Source organism: Sciurus vulgaris (assembly GCF_902686455.1).
Source record: "Sciurus vulgaris genome assembly, chromosome: 1".
Taxonomy (NCBI): domain Eukaryota; kingdom Metazoa; phylum Chordata; class Mammalia; order Rodentia; family Sciuridae; genus Sciurus; species Sciurus vulgaris.
In genome coordinates this window covers 55,622,965-55,644,299 of record NC_136461.1, presented here as the reverse complement: position 1 = coordinate 55,644,299, position 21,335 = coordinate 55,622,965, and the positions used below count along the sequence as shown (strand labels likewise).

The 21,335-nt window shown below is 38.7% G+C and overlaps 1 protein-coding gene and 1 pseudogene across 2 annotated transcripts; one reads left to right on the top strand and one right to left on the bottom strand.

The window, feature by feature from the left end:
• The first annotated feature begins 7,962 nt into the window (after positions 1–7,962).
• LOC306666519 (uncharacterized protein) lies at positions 7,963–8,746 on the top strand. The gene has a single exon (XM_079148662.1). The coding sequence runs from the start codon at positions 8,140–8,142 to the stop codon at positions 8,476–8,478; it is 339 nt and encodes a 112-aa protein (XP_079004788.1). The 5' UTR covers positions 7,963–8,139; the 3' UTR covers positions 8,479–8,746.
• Positions 8,747–13,297: 4,551 nt separating this feature from the next.
• LOC306658870 (RING finger and SPRY domain-containing protein 1-like) lies at positions 13,298–15,143 on the bottom strand (annotated as a pseudogene). Its single transcript has one exon. The product of its transcript is annotated as an RING finger and SPRY domain-containing protein 1-like (transcript).
• Between the last annotated feature and the right edge of the window lie 6,192 nt (positions 15,144–21,335).

Sequence of the window (21,335 nt, the reverse complement as noted above, 5' to 3'; positions counted from 1 at the left end):
GGTTCCCAAGACAGCAACTTCCCTGCCTATCAATTTACACACATGGCTCATAGATGGCTCTCAGCAAATTAAAATCCGTTCACTTATTTTCTCTACAATAACTCTCTTGAAGTGAGAAACTCCATGCTGTCTTTCCAATTTTCGTCTTTAGAACCCTGTACATGAGATCACTGTAGGGGAACATTTAAAACATTCCTACGTTCAGACTCATTCTGGACAATAAAACCGGAATTTCTGTGGGTAGAGGCTGAGCATGGTTGTTTTTTCAAAGCCCCCCAGAAGATTGCAATAAGCAGTCAGATTGAAAAACCACTGAAGCATATGGATAAGGGTGCCTTTGAAGACCACCCAGTAGAAATGGGTGTCAGTTGGGATTTCATGATTAGTTACTATTTTCCAAGCCATAAAAGAGGAGATATAGGGAAACAGAGAGCACAAGTGATGAGGCTACCTGACCATGGGCTAGTTGTTTCTCCAGGGTTAGGAGAATAGGATTTAAACTGGAAAATTAGGTCAGTGGCAGCATGAAATGATTTTGTGTTTCTATTAAACAGTTTAAACGCTATTCTGAAGGTTAAGAAGAAGTAACAAAGCTTGTTACCCAGAGAAATAGCATGGTCAGATGGGGCTTTAGAAAGATAATTCTAATTACTCTATGGAGAACTGATTAAAGATGAAGAGTCCCTAGCAGGGCCCGGTGTCACAAGGTTGTAATCCCAGCTACTCAGGAGGCTGATGCAGGAGGATCTCAGGTTAGAGGCCAAACTCAGTAACTTAGTGAGATCCTGTCTCAAAATAAAAGTTTAGGGCTGGAGATATAACTCAGTTCATAGAGTGCTTGCCTGTCAAGCACAAGGCCCTGGGTTCAATCCCCAGAACCACACACACACAAAAATAAATAAATAAAATAAAATAAAATTTTACAAAGGACTTGGATAGCTGGTCACAGTGGCATATGCCTGCTGTAATCCCAGCAGCTCAGGAAACTGAGACAGGAGAATTGCGAGTTCAAAGCCAGCCTCAGCAAAAAGAGATGCTAAGCAACTCTGTGAGACCCTGTCTCTAAATAAAATACAAAATAGGGCTGGGGATGTGACTCAAAACAAGAGCCACGTGGAGGCAGATGGCATGGGGGCCATGGTGATCAACAAGGGAACCGTGAGCCCTAGAACTAGGGATCCAGGAGCAGCCAGAACAACTCAGGTGGCTATTTTTAGTCATCAAATAGTGACATTAATTGAGCACACAAAAGGAAGAGAATGAATTTGTTTTCAGGCATGTTGATCTTGAGAAGCTTACAGCCTGTGCAGAGAGAGCTGGAGGCCACCATACACACTGGCAAACGTGGGAAGGGAGTTTGAGCTGAAGACCTACATTTGGAAGATTTGAGCATGTTGACAGTAATGAAATTAAGATGAGGATAAGAGAAGTCAGAGACAACACACGGTGATAAGAGAACGGAGCTGGTGACTGAAACCAGAAAGTATTGACTTTTAAAGGACAAGAGGAAGAGATCCAAGGAGTATGCGGCCAGCACCAAAAGGTCAGAGGTTAAAAAGGATAAGAACTAAAAAGAAGTATTGGACTCGGCAATGTTCAATTTCTGAGTACAGTTTCCTAAAAGAATTGGAGGTAGAAAGGAGATTGCAGTGAGTTAGAAAAAAAATTTTTTCTTAATTTTTACAGACTGCATTTTGATTCTCTGTACGCAAATGGGGTACATCTTTTCGTTTCTATGGTTGTGCACAATGTAGATTCATATCATTTGTGTAATCATGCAGGTACATAGGGTAATGATGTCTGTCTCATTCCACCATCTTTCATACCCCTGACCCCTCCCCCCTCTCATGTCTCTATATGTAATTTAAAGTTCCTCCATTATTCTCTCACTCTCCACTCCTATTATATATCATCATCCACTTATCAAGGAAAACATTTGGCCTTTGGTTTTGGGGGATTGGCTTATTTCACTTAGCATGATATAGAAAATGACAGAGAGGCTAATCTTGCTGTAATTTGGACAGTGGAGATGAGGTTGATGGAGAGCTCACTGCAAATCAGGAATTTCTTACAAAATGGAGCTGGTGCTGTTTCTAAGACTCTTTTTATGTGTTTGTTTGCTATACATATCTCTCCTTTGATAAACTATGTGTCAAATGATGTACCAATTTTTATTTGGTTGATTTTTTAATAGAATTAGGAGAGTTCTTTGTATATTTTGGAAAACAGTTATTAACCAGATATGTGTCATGCAAATATTTTCTCTTCTGTGACTTGTCTTTTCATTTCCTTAACAATGTCTTTTGAGAGCAAAAATTTTAAGCCCAAATCATCATTTTCATTTTTTTGGTCCTATGAGTCCTTGCTCATTTTTTCATCAGTTGATCAACATACATCCCTTGTTTTAGGTGTATTTCTGTTTAAAGATACCTTTGGACAATATATGTTGTTGATTCATTAACATTGAATTCACGGTCAGCAGTACTGTAATTCATGCCTGAATGAGGCTTATGTAACACACCCATTCTCTCTGTAAGGTGCATGGTAGCTTTCCTACACGTAGGAAAATGAGACAGCATTATAGGGCTGTATTTGAGTGCATTTGAAAAGCAAAATCACCAGCAAAAAGCACAAAAATATGGCTGCCATCGCCCAGAGGTCTCTTCTACAGGTGCCTCTGATGTTGCTGCTGCCCGGCTGCTTCCAACTCACCACTGCCACTGCAAACCCACCACTGCCATCTCAGGATGTGGCATCCTCTGTCTGGGGTCACAAGCCAGGGCCTGGAGGTCCAGTGTTAGGGTTCCTGCATGTTTGGCTGCACCTGAGGTCTTCCTGCTGGGAGTGCTTGTGGCTACCATTTTGCTACTTCTTTTCAGGGTCTCTCCTTTGTGTGAGCATATCCCTGGTGGTCTCTCTGCAAGTTGGAACAGCATTAAGATCTTGGACTGTAGTGTGGCCCACACTGGAGTATCTGAAATGCAGATCTATGGGATAGTGACTGGGTCTGCATGAGCCAATCTGGGACTGGCAATCCCATGAAAAGTCAGAGAGAGGGGGCATTTTGCCCTCAGGGGGAGCACAGGAGAAAGCCAGGCTCTCCCCAGCTCCACAAGTCCTAAAGTGCCCAGGGACGGACGGAAGGGACTGGCTATATCAGGTAGGAAGGTTGGAAGGGAACGTGAGGGCATCTTGCTATCAGCTTACCCAACCAGCTGGTCTGACACCCACCAGCCTGGACATACCATCAGACAACCCCACCTATCAGTGCAGAAGGGAAGCTGAGAAACTTTTGAACACCAATTGAAACAATTGTTCAATTTTCCATGGAGATTTTTTTCCCTCTTTAACATCTCTACTATATTTGAAACCAAATATTTTTCATGCATCAGTTTATTGAAGACTGATATATGAACAGTATTTCACAGTATGGTTGTGTATTCTCATATTTTTCATTATATATCTTTGTATATATTTTTCCTCTCACATGTTTCCCTAGATTCTTCCTATCTTTTCTCCTGCTAACAGTCAATCTCTTTCAATTCCTCTCCCATTCTTCCTATAAATTTTTACCTCTAACTTCTCTCCTCTTCTTTCATGAACATCACATCCTACACCACTTCTGTTCTCTCTATCCACCATTTGAAATTGTAAACCCTTTAAGCAAATTTCCTGTTTATATTGTAGACAAAAATTGAAATCACGATTTTTATTTATTTTGAGAAAACTGTAGATGTCTTACTTGGAGCTACTAGATTTAAGGCCGTATATGGATCACATTGAATGCTGTTAATATTGGTCTTCCCCTTAAAGGCAAGGTACTAGAAACCTTCAGAGATACTCTAAGTCTACAGGGAAGAATCTGTACTGCCTCAGATCCATACTGAGAGATGGGAAATCACACAAACAACATGAAAAAACAAGGGAACAAAACACCCAAACAACCCAAGATGCTCCAATAACAGTAGAAGAAATGTCAGAGAAGGAGTTTATAATGTACATAGTTAAACTGATCTGCAAAGTAAAGGACAGTATAAGGAGTGAAATAAAAGAGAAAATACAGGGAGTGAAAAATCACTTCAATAAATAGGTAGAGACTCTTAAAAAAAGTACAAATCCCCAAATAATGAAATCAATAAATCAAATTATAAATTCAATGGAAAACATCACCAACAGACTAGACCACTTGGACAACAGAACCTCAGGCAATGAAGACAAAATATATAATCTTGAAAATGAAGTTGACCACACAGTGAAGATGGTAAGAAACCATGAACAGAACTTCCAAGGATTATGGAATAACATGAAAAGACCAAATTTAAGATCTATTGGAATAGATAAAGGAACAGAGATATAAACCAAAGGAATGTACAATGACATAATATCAGAAAATTTCCCAAACCTAAAGAATGAAATGGAAGGGGGCTGGAGAGATAGCTCAGTCCGTAGAGTGCTTGCCTTGTAAGCACATGGTCCTGGGTTCGATCCCCAGCTCCCCCCCCACAAAAAAAAAAAAAAAAAAAAAAGAATGAAATGGAAAATAAAATATAAGAGGCTTACAGGATCCCAAATGTACAAAATTACAGCAGACCCACACTAAGGCACATTATAATGAGAATGACTAACATATAGAAGAAGGATAGAATCTTACAGACTGCAAGAGAAAAAAATTATGTATAAGAGGAAACCAATTCAGATCTCAACTGATTTTTCAGCCCAGACCCTCAAAGCTAGGAGGTCCTAGAATAATATATTTCAACTTCTAAAAGAAAAGGGATGCCAACCAAGAATTTTATATCCAGCAAAATTAAGCTTCAGATTTGAAGATGAAATAAAAACCTTCTATGAGAAACAAAAGTTAAAAGAATTCACAACTAGAAAGCCAGTACTACAGAACATTCTCAACAAAATATTCCATGAGGATAAAGTGAAAAAAAAAGAAAAGAAAAGAAAACCAGCAAAGGGAGAAACTATACTAAATGAATAGTCAATCAAAGAAGAAACTAAGTCAAATTAAAAACCAGAAATAAACCAAAATGACCAGGAATACAAATCTCAATAATAACCCTGAATGTTAATGGTCTAAACTCATCAATCAAAAGATATACACTGACATATTGGATTTTAAAAAAAGACCCAACAATATGCTGTCTCCAAGAGACTCACCTCAAAAGCAAAGACATTCAAACTGAAGGTGAAAGAATGGGAAAAAACATATCACTCATATGGATTGTGAAAACAAGCAGGGGTTTCCACCCTCATTTCAGATAAAGTGGACTTCAAATCAAAGTTAATCAGAAGGGACAAAGAAGGACATTTCATATTTTCATATTGCTTAAGGGAATTACACATCAGCAAGATATAACAATTGTAAATACTTATGCCCCAAACAATAGAGCATCTATGTTCATCAAACAAACCCATCTCAATATCAAGAATCAAATACACCACAACAAAAGTAGTACTGGGTGACTTTAACACACTCTCTCACTACTGGAGAGATCTTTCAAACAAAAACTAGATAAAGAAACTATAGAACTAAATACTACAATCAATAATTTGGACTTAACAGACATATATTGAATATTTGATCCATCAATGAGTGAATACACTTTCTTCTCAGCAGCACAGGGATCCTTATCTGAAATGGACCATGTATTATGCCACAAAGCAAATTTTAGTTAAAAAAGAAATGGAGATAATACACATTCTATCAGATCATGATGGAATGAAATTAGAAATCAACAATAAAAAAATAGAAGCTACTCGAACACCTGGAGACTAAATAATACACTATTGAATGATGAATGGATAGTAGAAGAAATCAAGGATGAAATAAAAAAGTACTTAGAGGTAAATGAGAATACCAATACAATATACCAAAGTCTCTGGGACACTATGAAGGCAGTCCTAAGAGGAAAGTTCATTGCATTGAGCTCATTTATTAAAATAATAAAAAGTCAACAAATAAATGACTTAACGTTACATCTGGAAGCCCTAGAAAAAGAACAAATCAACACCAAAAATAGTAGAAGACAGGAAATAATTAAAATCAGAACTGAAATCAATAAAATTGAAACAAAAGAAGCAATTGAAAAAATTGACAAAACAAAAAGTTGGTTCTTTGAAAAAAAATAAATAAAATTGATAAACCCTTAGCCACACTAACAAAGAGAAGGAGAGAGAAAACTAAAATTACTAAAATATGTGATGAAAAAGGAAACACTCACTGATAAGCCGATGATGACACATAATGGGGGTTGGGAGGGGGGCAAGAATGGAGGAAGGAGGGACTGTATAGAGGGATAACAGGGGTGGGAGGGGTGGGGGGGAAGAAAAAAATAACAATGAATCAAAAACTATTACCCTAGGTAAATGTGTGATTACACAAACGGTATGCCTCTACTTCATGTACAAACAGAGAAACAAGATGTATCCCATTTGTTTACAATAAAAATGAATTAAAAAAAGAAAAAGAAAACAACACAGTGTATGCTAATGAAATACAGACTGTAATCAGAAAACAATTTGAAAAATTATGCTCCAATAAAATAGAAAATCCTAAAGACCTGGACAAATTTCTAGAGACATATGACCTACCAAAACCAAATCAGGAACACATATGTGATTTAAACAGATCAATTTCAAGTAATGAATTAGAAAATGCCATCAAAAGCCTAACAATCAAGAAAAGCCCAGGACTAGATGGATTCTCAGCTGAATTCTACAAGACCTTCAAAGAAGAACTAATACCAATGCTCGTCAAAGCATTCCATGAAATAGAAGGGAACCCTTCCAAACGCATTCTATGATAAGTTAGCATCACCCTGACAACAAAAGCAGATAAAGACACATCGAGGAAAGAAAACTTCAGACCAAGATCCCTGATGAGCACAGATGCAAAAGTTCTTAGCAAAATTCTGGCAGATCATATATAAAAAACATATTTAGAAAATAGTGCACAATGATCAAATAGGGTTCATCCCAGGGATACAAGGTTGAGTCAACATTCAGAAATCAATAAATGTAATTCATTGCATCAATAGTCTTAAAGTTAAGAATCATATGATTATTTCAATAGATGCAGAAAAAGCACGATAAAATACAGCATCCCTTCATGCTCAAAACACTAGAAAAAATAAAGATAGTAGGAACATACCTCAACATTATAAAGACTATCTATGCTAAGCCCAAGGACAACATCATTCCAAATGGAGAAAAACTGAAAGCATTCCCTCTAAAAACTGGAACAAGGCAGAGATGCCTTCTTTCACCATTTCTATTCAACATTGTTTTTGAAACGCTAGCCAGAGAAATTAGACAGACCAAAGAAATTAAAGGGATATGAGTAGGAAAAGAAGAACTCAAGCTATCACTATTTGCTGATGATATGATTCTATATTTAGAGGATCCAAAGAATTCCACCAGAAAACTTCTAGAACTAATAAATGAATTCAGCAAAGTAGCAGGATATAAAATCAATACACATAAATCTAATGCATTTCTATGGAAAACCAGTTCATTCGCTCAATTCACAATTCACGATAGCCTCAAAAAATAAAATAAAATACTCGGGAATTAATCTAACAAAAGAGGTGAAAGACCTCTACAATGAAAACTATGGATCACTGAAGAAAGAAATTAATGAAAATCTTAGAAGATGGAAAGATCTCCCATGTTCTTGGATAGGCAGAATTAATAGTGTAAAAATGGCTATACTACCAAAAACATTATACAGATTAAATGTAATTCCTATTAAAATCCCAATGTCATTCTTCATGGAAATAGAAAAAGCAATCATGAAATTCATTTGGAAAAATAAGAGACTCAGAATAGCCAAAGCAATCCTTAACAAAAAGAGTGAAGCAAGAGGCATCACAAAACCAGACCTTAAACTACACTACAGAGCAAAAGTAACAAAAACAGCATGGTATTGGCATCAAAACACACACATAGCCCCCACTGGCTGCTCTGAAAAGCCATCTTTGCATTGTTCCTGGGTTCAGCTCCTCGCTCGCCGCAACCACCTCCGCCGCGCGCCTCCTCCGCCGCCGCGGACTCCGGCAGCTTTGTCGCCAGAGTCCCTGAACTCTCGTTTCCTCTTTAACCCACTGCATCGGCTCACCGGCGTGCCCCACCATGTCAGACGCGGCCGTGGACACCAGCTCCGAGATCACCACCAAGGACTTAAAGGAGAAGAAGGAAGTTGTGGAGGAGGCAGAGAATGGAAGAGATGCCCCTGCTAATGGGAATGCTAATGAGGAAAATGGGGAGCAGGAGGCTGACAATGAGGTAGATGAAGAAGAGGAAGAGGGTGGTGAGGAAGAGGAGGAGGAGGAGGAGGAGGAAGGTGATGGCGAGGAAGAGGATGGAGACGAAGATGAGGAGGCTGAGGCAGCTACAGGCAAACGGGCAGCTGAAGATGACGAGGATGATGATGTTGATACCAAGAAGCAGAAGACCGATGAGGATGACTAGACAGCAAAAAAGGAAAAGTTAAACTAAAAATAAAAGGCCGCCGTGACCATTCACCCTCCACTTCCCGTCTCAGAATCTAAACGTGGTCACCTTCGAGTAGAGAGGCCCGCCCGCCACCCACCGCGGGCAGTGCCACCCGCAGATGACACGCGCTCTCCACCACCCAACCAAAACCACAACGTGAATTTGCAACAGGGGAGGAAAAAAAAAAGAACCAAAACTTCCAAGGCCCTGCTTTTTTTCTTAAAAGTACTTTAAAAAAGGAAAATTTGTTTGTATTTTTTATTTACATTTTATATTTTTGTACATATTGTTAGGGGTCAGCCATTTTTAATGATCTCGGATGACCAAACCAGCCTTTGGAGCGTTCTCTGTCCTACTTCTGACTTTACTTGTGGTGTGACCATGTTCATTATAATCTCAAAGGAGAAAAAAAAACCTTGTAAAAAAAGCAAAAACAACAACAAAAAAACAATCTTATTCCGAGCATTCCAGTAACTTTTTTTGTGTATGTACTTTAGCTGTACTATAAGTAGTTGGTTTGTATGAGATGGTTAAAAAGGCCAAAGATAAAAAGGTTTCTTTTTTTTTTTTTTTTCCTTTTTTTGTCTATGAAGTTGCTGTTTATTTTTTTGGCCTGTTTGATGTATGTGTGAAACAATGTTGTCCAACAATAAACCGGAATTTTATTTTGCTGAAAAAAAAAAAAAAAAAAAAAAACACACACATAGACCAAGAGTACAGAACAGAAGACATAGAAACAAATCTACATAAATAGAATTATCTCATACTAGACAAAGAGGCCAAAACCTTTCACTGGAGAAAAGATAACCTTTTCAACAAATAGTGCTGGAAAATCGGAAATCCACATGTAACAAAATGAAATTAAACCTCTGTCTTTCACCCTTCACAAAACTCAATTCAAAGTGGATCAAAGACAGGCACTAGAACAGAGACCCTGTGACTAATAGAAGAAAAAGTAGGCCCAAATCTTCATCATGTTGGCCTAGGATCTGACTTCCTTAACAAGACTCCTAAAATACAAGAAGTAAAATTAAGAATCAATAAATGGGATGAATTCAAACTAAAAAGCTTCATCTCAGCAAAGAAAAATATCAATAACATGAAGAGAGAGAATGGGAGAAAATCTTTACCACATTCACTTCAGATACAGCACTAATCTCCAGGATGTATAAAGAACTCAAAAAAACACCAAAGAAGCAAATAACCCAATCAATAAATGAGCTAAGGCACTGAACAGACACTTCACAAAAGAAGAAATACAATAGATCTACAAATATATAAAAAAGTATCTCTAGCAATTAGAGAAATGTATCATGCTAAGTGAGATAGGCCGATCTCAAAAAGCCAAAGGAAGAATGATATCGCTGATAAGTGGAGGATGACACATAATGGGGGGGAGGGAAGGGTTAGAGTTAGGGTTATGGAGGGGGGCAAGTATAGAGGAAGGAACTACTGTATAGAGGGTAAAGAGGGGTGGGAGGGGTGGGGGGAAGGGAAAAAATAACAGAATGAATCAAACAACATTGCTCTATGTAAATTTATGATTACACAAATGGTATGCCTTTACGCCATGTACAAGCAGAGAAACAACATGTATCCCATTTGTTTACAATAAAAAAAAAACAAAAACAAAAAAACAAAAAAAAAAACTACTTTAAGATTTTTATCTCACTCCAGTCAGAATGGCAATTACCAACAATACAAGCAACATTAAATGTTGGCAAGGATATGGGGAAAAAGGTACATTCATACATTGCTAGTGGACTGCAAATTGGTTCAGTCACTCTGGAGAGCAGTTTAGAGATTCCATAGAAAACTGGGATGGAACCACCATTTGACCCAGCTATCCCACTCCTTGGTTTATACCCCAAGGCCTTAAAATCCGCATACTATAGTGACACAGCCACATCAATGTTTACAGCGGCTCAATTCACAACAACCAAGCTATGGAACCAACCTAGGTACATACGGATGAATGGATAAAGAAAATGTGCTACATATACACATTGGAATATTACTCAGTCTTAGTGAAGAATGAAATTCTGGCATTTGCTGGTAAATGGAAGGAGCTGGAGAATATTATGCTAAGAGAAACAAGCCGATCCCAAAAAACCAAAGGCCAAATATTTTCTCTGACATGAAGAGATGCTAATTCACAATAAGAGGGAAGGGTGCTAGGGAAGAATAGAGTTACTTTAGATTAGGTAGAGGGGAGTGAAGGGAAGGGAGGGAGTACGGGGGTAAGAAGGATGGTAGAGTGAAACAGACATTATTACCCTATGTACATATATGACTACATGACCTATGTAACTCTATATTATGTACGACCAGAAGAATGAGAAACTATACTCCATTTATGTATGAAGTATCATAGTTCATTCTACCGTCATGCATAACAATAAGAACCAATTTTTTAAAATTTTAAAAAACACAAAAACGCGAAAGAGATTACTCTAAATAGACCTTTAAAAGAACACTTGTGTGCAGTATGACAGCTAAAATAAGAAGACACAGCATTGACTTAGTTCACCTTATCTTGGAACTTTTACATTAAGCCTTAAATTTTTCACATGTCTGTGAAAAGTCACCACATCAAAGTGCCATGAATATCCATCTGGGGTTTACAAATAAATGTTACCTAGTAAGCAGAGTTGTTACTATAGAAGTCATGAATAATGTGGATCACTATATAAAATCTCATGTTATTAGTGTCATTTCATTTGCTAATTAAAATTCTTCATGACCCTTTGTGTTGACTTTCTCCCCATAGGCAGGGCCCTCATCTGAGTTTGCTCAGGACAACCCAATTTAAACTTGCCCCAGTATAATTATAAATAACACTCCATTTTATTTTCAAAATTATTTCAACTTGGAAAAGAGTGACTAAAGTATAAAGTGCATGGAAAATAAATCAGTAAGTATATTTTGAGTATAGAACATCATCAGAACAAATACATATATTGCAATGCAATATTTAGATTTTTATGCAACTTTTAAAAAATCCACTTTGGGAAACTTAAAGGTAAAATAGAATTGTGTGACTATGCTTTTCTATAAATTTACCTTTCTTTTTTGTTGTTCTTTCTAGTTATACATGACAGTAGAGTGTACTTTGACATGTTTTACATACATAGAATAAGTATACCTTGTTCCAATTAACATTCCATTATTGTGGTTGTATATGATGTGGAGTTTCATTGGTCAGGTATTCACATGTAAGGATAGGAAAGTTATGTTTGATTCATTGTACTGTCTTTTCTACTCCCATCCTCTCTCACTTCTCTTCATTCCCTTTTGTCTAGTCCAAGAAACTTCTAATCTTCCCCTCCCCTGTTGTGAGTTAGCATCCATATATCAGAGAAAACATCCTGACTTTGATTTTTTGGGACCGACTTATTTCACTTAGCGTGACAGTCTCTAGTTCCATCCATTTACCAGCAAATGACATAATTTCATTCTTCTTTAAGGCTGAATAATATTCCATTGTGTATATATACCACTTTTTATTTATCCATTCATCTGTACGCACTTAGGTTAGTTCCACAGCTTGGCTGTTGTGAATTGAGCTGCTGTGAACATTGATGTGGCTGTGTCACTAGTATGCTGATTTTAAGGCCTTTGGATATAAACCAAGGAGTGGGATAGCTGGGTTAAATGGTTGTTCCATTTCAAGTGTTCTGAGGAATCTCCATACTGCTTTCCAGAGTGGCTGCACTAATTTGTATTCCCACCAGCAATGTAAGAGTGAACCTTTCCCCCCACATCCTCACCAACATTTATTGTTGCTTATATTCTTGATAATGCCGTTATGACTGGGATGAGATGTTATCTCAGTGTAGTTTTGATTTGCATTTCTCTAATTACTAGAAATATTGAACATTTTTTCATGTATTTTTTGACCATTCATATTTCTTCTTCTGTGAAGCACCTGTTCAGTTCCTTAGCCCATTTATTGATTGGGTCATTATTATTGTTGTTGTTGTTATTATTTTGGTGTTAAATTTTTTTAATTCTTTGTATATCCCAGAGATTAATGCTGTATCTGAGGTGCATATGGTAAAGATTTTCTCCCATTCTTCACATTCTTGATTGTTTCCTTTGCTGAGAAGAAGCTTTTTAGTTTGATACCATTTCATTTATTGATTCTTGATTTTACTTCTTGCATTTTAGTTTGAAGATGTTGCCATGTTTCTAGACACATATGATCTAACTAAATTGAATTAGGAGAACATAAAAAATTTAAATTTCAAGCAGTGAAATTGAAGATGCCATCAAAAGTCTACCAATCAAGAAAAGCCCAGAAAAAAAAAGAAAGAAAGAAAGGCCCAGGACTGGGGCTGGAGTTGTGGCTCAGTGGTAGAGTGCTTGCTTGCATGTATGAGGCACTGGGTTCAATTCTCAGCACCACATATAAATAAATGAATAAAATAAATGTCTATCAACATCTAAAAATAAATTTAAAAAAAAGAGAGAAGCCCAGGACCAGACAGATTCTCAGCAGAGTTCTACAAGACCTTCAAAGAACTTACACCAACATCCTCGAATTATTCCATGGAATAGAAAAGGAGGGAACCCTTCCAAACTCATTCTATGAAACTAGTATCACCCTGATACCAAAATCAGACAAAGACACATCAAGGAAAGAAAACTTCAGACCAATATCCCTGATGAACATAGATGCAAAAATTCTTAATAAAATCCTGGTAAATCACATATAGAAACATATTAAAAAAATAGTGCACGGTGATGAAGGGGGGTTCGTTCCAGGGATGCAGGGCTGTTTCTTTTCTTTTTTTTTTTTCTCTTTGTTTTTCTTTTCAATATTGGCTGGAATTGGGTAGAAATAAGCCCGTGATGTCTCTTCACATATGTCATGAAATATGAGAAATCTGTCTGACTCTAGACACTATTTCTTTACGACACAATGGGCAGGTCTCCAGTTGCAAGGCACAATCCATGCACAGGTCGCCGTGTCCACGTGGCTTCAGTTGTGGATCTGCTACCTCATCACAGCAAAGGGAGCAGCAGTTTTCTCGGATGCTGACTTGCTTCAATAGAGCAAGACGCCTGTGCCTTGGCAGAATGATTTTCTCTTCAGCTGTTAGGAAGGCGTAGTCATTAAAAGTGCTAAATTTCATAGATGGTGGGTATTTGAAAGGTTTTGCTCCAAAATTGAACTCACATTGCTGATATGACATGAAACTAGCTGCAGCAAAAAATCCAGATACAGTAGATGAAAAGACTTGCTTCTCAGGAGGCAGCTGGTTGCCATTTTAAAAGAAGATCATTTGTTTTTCATTCAAGTCTAACAGAAATCCCACTGTGTCTCCTTCTTTCCAGCATGGGTGGACATGCGGCTTGCTTCTGGCGTTATACCAAATCAGCTGCCTACAGCCATCGTATGCACAGGAGTATTCATCGTCCCCAATGCCATATCCTTCATGATTGAGAAATTTGCTGTCTCGAGTGGCCCAGCCAATCTACATGACACCAGAAGTGACCACTGTTACTTCATAGTACCACACTCCAGCATCCACACAAAAGGTGCAACACACACTTTCAAAAGAGGAGGCATCACAGCAAGCCTCCAAGCCATGAGGTGAGATCTTCAGGTACTCACTGACGTCATTGCTATTCAGCATGGCCCTAATGCTACTCAAGTCCACTTTCTCATAGGTCAGCTGTCTACCTTCTTTTAAAAAGAGATTGTCTAAGCTCCACTGGGCACAGAAACCAACTTGACGTTTCAGATAATCAGGATCATCAGCCCAGGACTTCAATGTGATAAGCGGGTCACTAATACTGGATTCAGAGATGTCAATTTATTTTCTCTTGTCTGTGCAAACTTTTCCAGTACGATGAGTGCAAATAGCATGACTGTAGGGTGGGACTGCAACTTCAGACACTGTAGCAAATATTCCAGTATTCCTGGACTAAGTAAACCAATGCTTGCAGGACCTGTTTCTGCCATTTCGTGTAATGTAATCATTGAATAAGGAGGTTCCTGATCATTATCTACAAGGGTCCTTATTACTGCTAGTGTGTCCAGCACTAGCCCATCTACATTTTGTTTTTTTCTCCTTGGCTCATGTGGTCCTTGGCCCCTCCTCGGAAGTCGAACAGGGTCCCGGGTTTGGCTCCTTGTGTCCGCAGTGGGGACTGTACTGTTCTCAGCTTGTTGCTGGTGAGTGTCAACACTGTCTTTCCTCCACTGTCATCTCGGCAGATACAGGAATTACCTATGGTAATAGTGGCACTTCTAGTCCACAGCAGGTGGGCTATGTGCTCCTCCAGAGTCAACAGCAGACCCTGGCCAAGGCTTCTGCTCGCTAAGAACACGGCCCAACCAAAGACAATCATTTAGGTAGTTTTCAGTTTTCCAAGTACTGTTTTCATAATCTGGGATTGAAGAACTTGCATCTTATTTGTTTTTGACAAGTGAATGCCGAAGCACATTGCAGAGCTGATTTCCAACATTATCAGTTACAGGGAATCTTGGTCATCTGCTGGCAGTTTTTCTCTAGCTCCTGGGGCCACAGGAGGAATGGGACAGCAGTAGCGGCAGGACTCCTTTGTGACAGGTCCAAGAGAGCAGTAAAGATGGACGCAAGGCCAAGGCGCTGCCATTACACTCAGGGCCCACCCCTGCTTCATGCAGGGCTGTTTCAATGTATGGAAATCAATAAATGTAATTCATCACATCAATAGACTTAAACATACTTAATAAAAATTCATTGCTAAGTGTTTGAGGTTGGGAAGTTCAAGATCATGGTGCCAGCAAATCTGGAGTTTGGTGAGGGCTCCTTCTCTTCTTAAAAGAGAGTGCCTTCTATATGTTCTTGCCTGACATAAGCAACAAACAAGCTCCTTCAAGCCTCTTTTATAAAAACACTAATCCCATTCACAGGAGGTCCATGCTCACTACTGAGTCAGCTCCCAAAGGCCCTACCTCTTAATACCACCAAAACATTGGGGAATATATTTCAATGTATGAATTTTGAAGGGACACAAACATTCAGACCATAACAGGGCTCCTTGAAGTGTGTTGATTAGGCTTTCCCAGTTTAAGAACAGCTGGACACCAAGATCAGGAAGATTAGGCTGTTGCCTAGCAATAGTGATCTAGCCCTAGGGGAGCAGGCCTGGTGGTGTCTGTCTTGCCTCAGAATCCATGTCAGCAGGGAAAAGATAATAAGGCAAAAAAGGAATGGCCTGTTGAATCCCCGAAATTTAGTAAATCCCTAGCTCTAAATAGAGGTGGGAAACCTACCACATTTATTTTAGGAAATGATATGGAGACTCTACCCTTTTTAAATAAGCCTGGTTTAGTGCTGGTAATCTGGTTAGAGAAGAGGTCTTGGAAACTCATCCTGAATTTGTGCTTGCATTGCTTAAATCATCATTTCTTTAGCCTGACATGGTACCACCAACCTATAATCCCAGCTACTTGGGAGGCTGAGGCAGAAGGATCTCAAGTTTGAGGCCAGTCTTGGTAACTTAGCAAGACCCTGTCTCAAAATTTAAAATAATAATAATTAAAGGACTGTGGATATAGCTCAGGGGTAGGGTGCCCCTGGGTTCTATCCCCAATATTGAAAAAAAAAAATTATTGTTTCTTTGAAGTGATTTTAGTAGGGGACATGTTATGGGGTGCAACTTAAGAACAGACAGATCACCACTGAGAAGTCCAAATTTGAGAGTCTTTATTAGCCAGCCAGCTGACTGCCTCACACAATACCCCAAAAATGGTTATTGGGAGAACAGCCCCAACCATGGGGTTGCAGGGGTTTTTATACCATGAGTCAGTACCTCAATCATTATTGTCTGTTGCTATGATTCAAAACTACAAACTAGGGCTGGGGATATAGCTCAGTAGGTAGGGTACTTGCCTTGTATGCATAAGGCCCTGGGTTCAATCTCCAGTACCACAAAACAAAAACAAACAAACAAAAAAACTACAAACTAATATTGTGAGATCCAAAATCATTAACAGAAGGGGGCAGTGGGTCAAAAAACTTAGGTACAAATTTTAGGTACAAATTAAAGAATGGTTACTAACACCTAGACAATCACTGTTGACATCACTGTTGACATGGCACATTGTTTAGGACAAATAAAAATCAAAAAGAGAACAATTTTTCATTATATAAGAATTGCCATTCTGTGATGCCAAACATGTCATACTAAGCAAGTGTTGATGGGTACAGAGGTGGGGCATTCCCATGGGAAAAGCATTTCCTATATAACATGGGGTCTCAGAGCAAAATGGAGTCTATTTAGTCATTGCTCTGGCCTATAACATTTCCATGGAGCCAAATCTGTCAGCCCTTCACAGACAGAGTCTGAATATTATTATAGTGTGTAAAGCTCTCAAGCCATCCCTTTGGATGGGCCCCCAAATACGCAAATCCCATTACAAAGAAATGATTTGAGAAGCTTAAAATGTTGTACTTTAGGGATCAAGAATTTCTGTATGGAATGGGGAAGTCAATAGTAAACATCCCAGATCTTGCTGTCCAGCTGATGGGGGGGTTGAAGGAGTTGGTTTTGAAGCAGAGAAGATGACAACAGTTACCCGCAGAGGTCACGGGGAAGCCCCTACTGCATAGGTGTGCTCAGGGAGACGCCTTCCACAGGCACGCACCATCCTTGGTAGATTGAATGCTGTGGAGCAACCTTGTCTCTCTCTACACTTGGGTATAAAACAGGTGCCCCCATTGAAACAGACCAACTTGCCTTACCGGGTAAAGTTTGACCAGAACAACCCCTCTCACCCTGCCTTGAAAAAGACACGCATCTGTCCTCTTCCTTGAATAGTCATAAATCAAACCAAGGGGACAGAATTGTCATTATCAAGACAATTCCAAGAGAAGACAAAAGGACATTTGTTTTTCCTAGATCTAATAACAGGAGCTGTGCTTTCAAACAATTCCCCAATTCTTGGCAGAATGAAAACCTATTTCATAAAAGTTTGGGTGGGAAAGTGGCTTCCTCCCAATTTCCTCTTTAAAGAGCCCAGGGAGAGGCAACAGCCTGGGTGGGTCCCTGTGAATTGATGGTGAGATGGAAAGCCCCCTGTGACTGTGGAAGGACATACAAAAAACAGGCCACTCCTCATGACCTTTTAAGGCAATTTGTGTGTGTGGCTCTAAGGGTTTGGTTCCTAGAAGGAGAACCCTCTTACTCTCTCTACTATACTGTAGACTGCATGTGCAAGAGAAGTGAAGACTACAATTTGAGTTGCATTGTCTTAGTTAGGAAGGTAACAGAAAACATGGTCCATTTCAAAAATTTTTATCAAAAATATTGAAATTATTGTCCTAAATTCACTAACAGCTATGTGCTTATTTCAGCATGTATTAGCAAAAATACAACTAGCATTTCTCAACATTATATTAACTTAAAGTTGTAAGTTTTAATATCTTGAGGATATTTTCACTCATTCTTCACATATGCCAGATAAATGAGGAGTCACTTTTTCTTATTAATTTTCTCAACCACTGAACTGATAACGCTATTACTCATAGAGTTATGTAGATTCTTTATAAGAGTAATAAAATACTATCAATCTTTTGATTCTTCCAGAGGGTAGTACCACCCACTGCAGGTGCTCTGTTCTTAGAGGCAAGTACCCTCTAGCCCATTCAGCTCTGTAGACGGTAAGGGTAACATAAAGAAGACTGAATCACCCCCGTTTCCTGTGAGGGGTGCAGGAAAGATCAACTTTGCCTTATTTCCTAAGACAAGAACTAGAGAGAACTGCAAGAAATGGAGGTGAATTCAAAATCACTCATGGACAACTCTGGATCTTGGAGACCACACAAATAAAAAGGGGTTTGTTTCTGGATTTTAAACTTTCATATATGCCCTTTCTTAAATTTGATTTCTCAGAGAGTTACTCCTGCATTCACAGGAGTCTTTCTTTCAATTCATGAGTAGTATTCTTCCAGCCCCAATCTCAGCACTATGCATCACCCTGTGTATAATGGCGCCAGGGTACCAAACATTGGATAAATGGAAACATTGGTTCTAACAAGGGCTCCTTGGGAATTAATCAGGCCACTTTAAACTCACCAGGCATCTAGTTTTTCTTCACTTTATGTATGTATGTTTTAAAAATTTGAAGTTTCAGCCCATGATTGAGTAGTCTTGATTTTAGAGAGTTCAGAGGATATTTGGAACTATTTTTGTGTGGTTTGAACCTAGGGTGTCCGAAGAGAATGGATGACTTATGATTTACACTTTTAAAAGTAAGTTGGAGGGTTGGGGATATAGTTCAGTTGGTAGAGTGCTTGCCTCGAAAGCACAAGGCCCTGGGTTCAATTCCCCAGGACCACAAGAGATAAAAAAAAAAAAAAGAAAAGTAAGTTGGATTTTTGATGGACTATCCCATTCTTTCTGGATGCATTGTATAAAATTTATTTGTAAAATTCTAATTTATTTCAGATTTAGTGAACTTTATTCAACAATGTAATTAGAGATTATTTTATCAAATTATAGTACGGCATATTTGTTCCAATGATGGCCTGATTTTTACTTATTTCATCTGATAAAATGTTCAATAATTTCTGTGGCCTTTAAAAAGGGAGGAAATTTATTTAGACTCATTTAATATTTTAGATATGAGTATTTAAATATGCAAGGGAGTATTTAGTTTTAAAAACTTCTTTTAAGGATACTCAAGGAAAATATTTGGAAGACTCCAGGACTAGAGCTCAATTATGAAAGTCAAACAAAAACTATATGTGAAAAAAAAAATACCAAAATATTAATAGTGGTTTTCTTCAGATTGTGGAATTGTGATTATTTTTGCTTTTCTATAACATCTCTTTTAAAGGATTGTTATATTACATGTGATAATCTTAAAATATTTTAAAATACTGAACTCTTTAAAAGATTAAGAAAACTTTAAGGGAAGGGAAATACCTGGGCAGCTGCTACCTAGACAATTTTAGACTATGTCGCAGTTGAAGATAATTATTAGGTCTAGTGATACACACACTTAACCAGTGCAAACTCAACTCTAAGTGGAGGGAAAGTTTTTATCCCATTGTCCTCCCCTTCTCTCTTCTTCCATCTCCATCCCTTTCAAAACAGATGTTCGGTTCGATCCCCAGCACCAAAAAAAAAAAAAAAAAAAAAAAAAAGACGTTCGACTTTCAGTGATTCAAAGGAAAGAAGACCATATCATATCAGAAATGCATTCATAATAATAGCTTTGTCTCTGCTTTCTGATCTCCAGGTGAGCTGCTTCCCTCTCTTCTCATGCTCTTCTGCCAGGATGTCCTGCCTCACCTTAAGCCCTGAGGAATGAAGCCAACTTTCTATGAACTAAGACCTCTGAAACTCCACATTCTACATCCCTCTGCATCCTCTCTGTCCTCCATTAAAAACTGCAGACCTTGGCTCACTGTCAGGCGTCTATCATCTGCCATTTGCCTGCCTCTCACCTGTCCATCACCTGCCTTACCCCTAGCCATCACCAACACTCGAGGTTCACCTCCCGATTGTCCGACAGCTGCCAGCAGACTGATTTACTTTTATCATTGTTATCACTATTACTGGCTTTAATGGAAAATTTATAGCAATTCCTATACATGATAGAAATAATAGAAGAAATAAAATTTTCTTCCATTCACTCTCACCAATCCACAGGGGGAAAAATACTTATGAAGTCTATCTTAATGTTTAAGATATTTTTCGAGAATTTTGCAGATTAAAAAATACAGAACTCAGCGTGATCAAGGTGCATGCCCCTCACTGTTTTGTTTTGTTTTTTGGTATCAAGGGATTGAACCCAGGGGTACTTAACCACTGAGCTACAATCCCAGCTCTTTTATATATTTTATTTAGAGACAGTCTTGCTAAGTTACTTAGGGTTTCACAAAGTTGCCGAGGCTACCTTTGAACTTGGACCCTCCTGCCTCAGCCTCTGGAGCCACTGGGATTACAAGTGTGCCACATCCCACCTGGGTCCCATCACTGCTTGGATCACCTCCGCTCATCTTCAGAAGCTGAGTGAGATCTGAGTGAGAATACAAAGGATATAGGTCTATGCAATTGAAAATTTAAAAGACATCATTTAAGTATTTGTTCTACAGCTTCAAGGGCTTGCTCAGTGTTTTTGTTTTGTTTCTGTTGGTGCATGCAGCAGTGACTAGATTATGCTTTCAGGGCAACCACTGTAATACTACCTTAGTGCTTAACTAAGTGACATTTCAGTTGAGTGCTGAAAAGAATGCAGGAATGAGCTTGAAATGCCAGAATGTAACAAAACATACTAGTGAAACACCCGCATCCATGGTGTACAAATGTTATGGTTTGGATGTGAGTTGTCCCCCAGAAGCTCATGTGTGAGACAATGTAAGAAAGTTCAGAGGAGAAATGATTGGGTTTTGAGAATCTTAACCTAATCAGTGAATTAACCCCCTGATGGGATTAACTGAGTGGTAAATGAAGGTGGGTAGGGTATGGCTGGAGGAGATGGGTCATTGGGACCGTGACTTTGGGGTGTATATTTCGTATCTGGCAAGTGGAGTCTCTCTCTGCTTCCTGATCACCATGTGCGCTGCTTCCCTCTGCCTACTCTTCTGCCATGATGTTCTACCTCACCTCAAGCCCTGAGAAATGGAGCCTGCTGCCTATGGACTAAGACCTCTGAAACTGTGAGCCCTCAAAAAAACTTTTCCTCCTTTAAAATTGTTCTGGTCAGATCTTTTAGTCACAGCAACAAATAGTCTGGCTAAGACAATATTCTTAGGAACACTTGCAGGAGGAGATTCGGGCAAAGCCTACAGCAGTTATGAGCAGGCCTGTGTCCTACTTCTGTGATT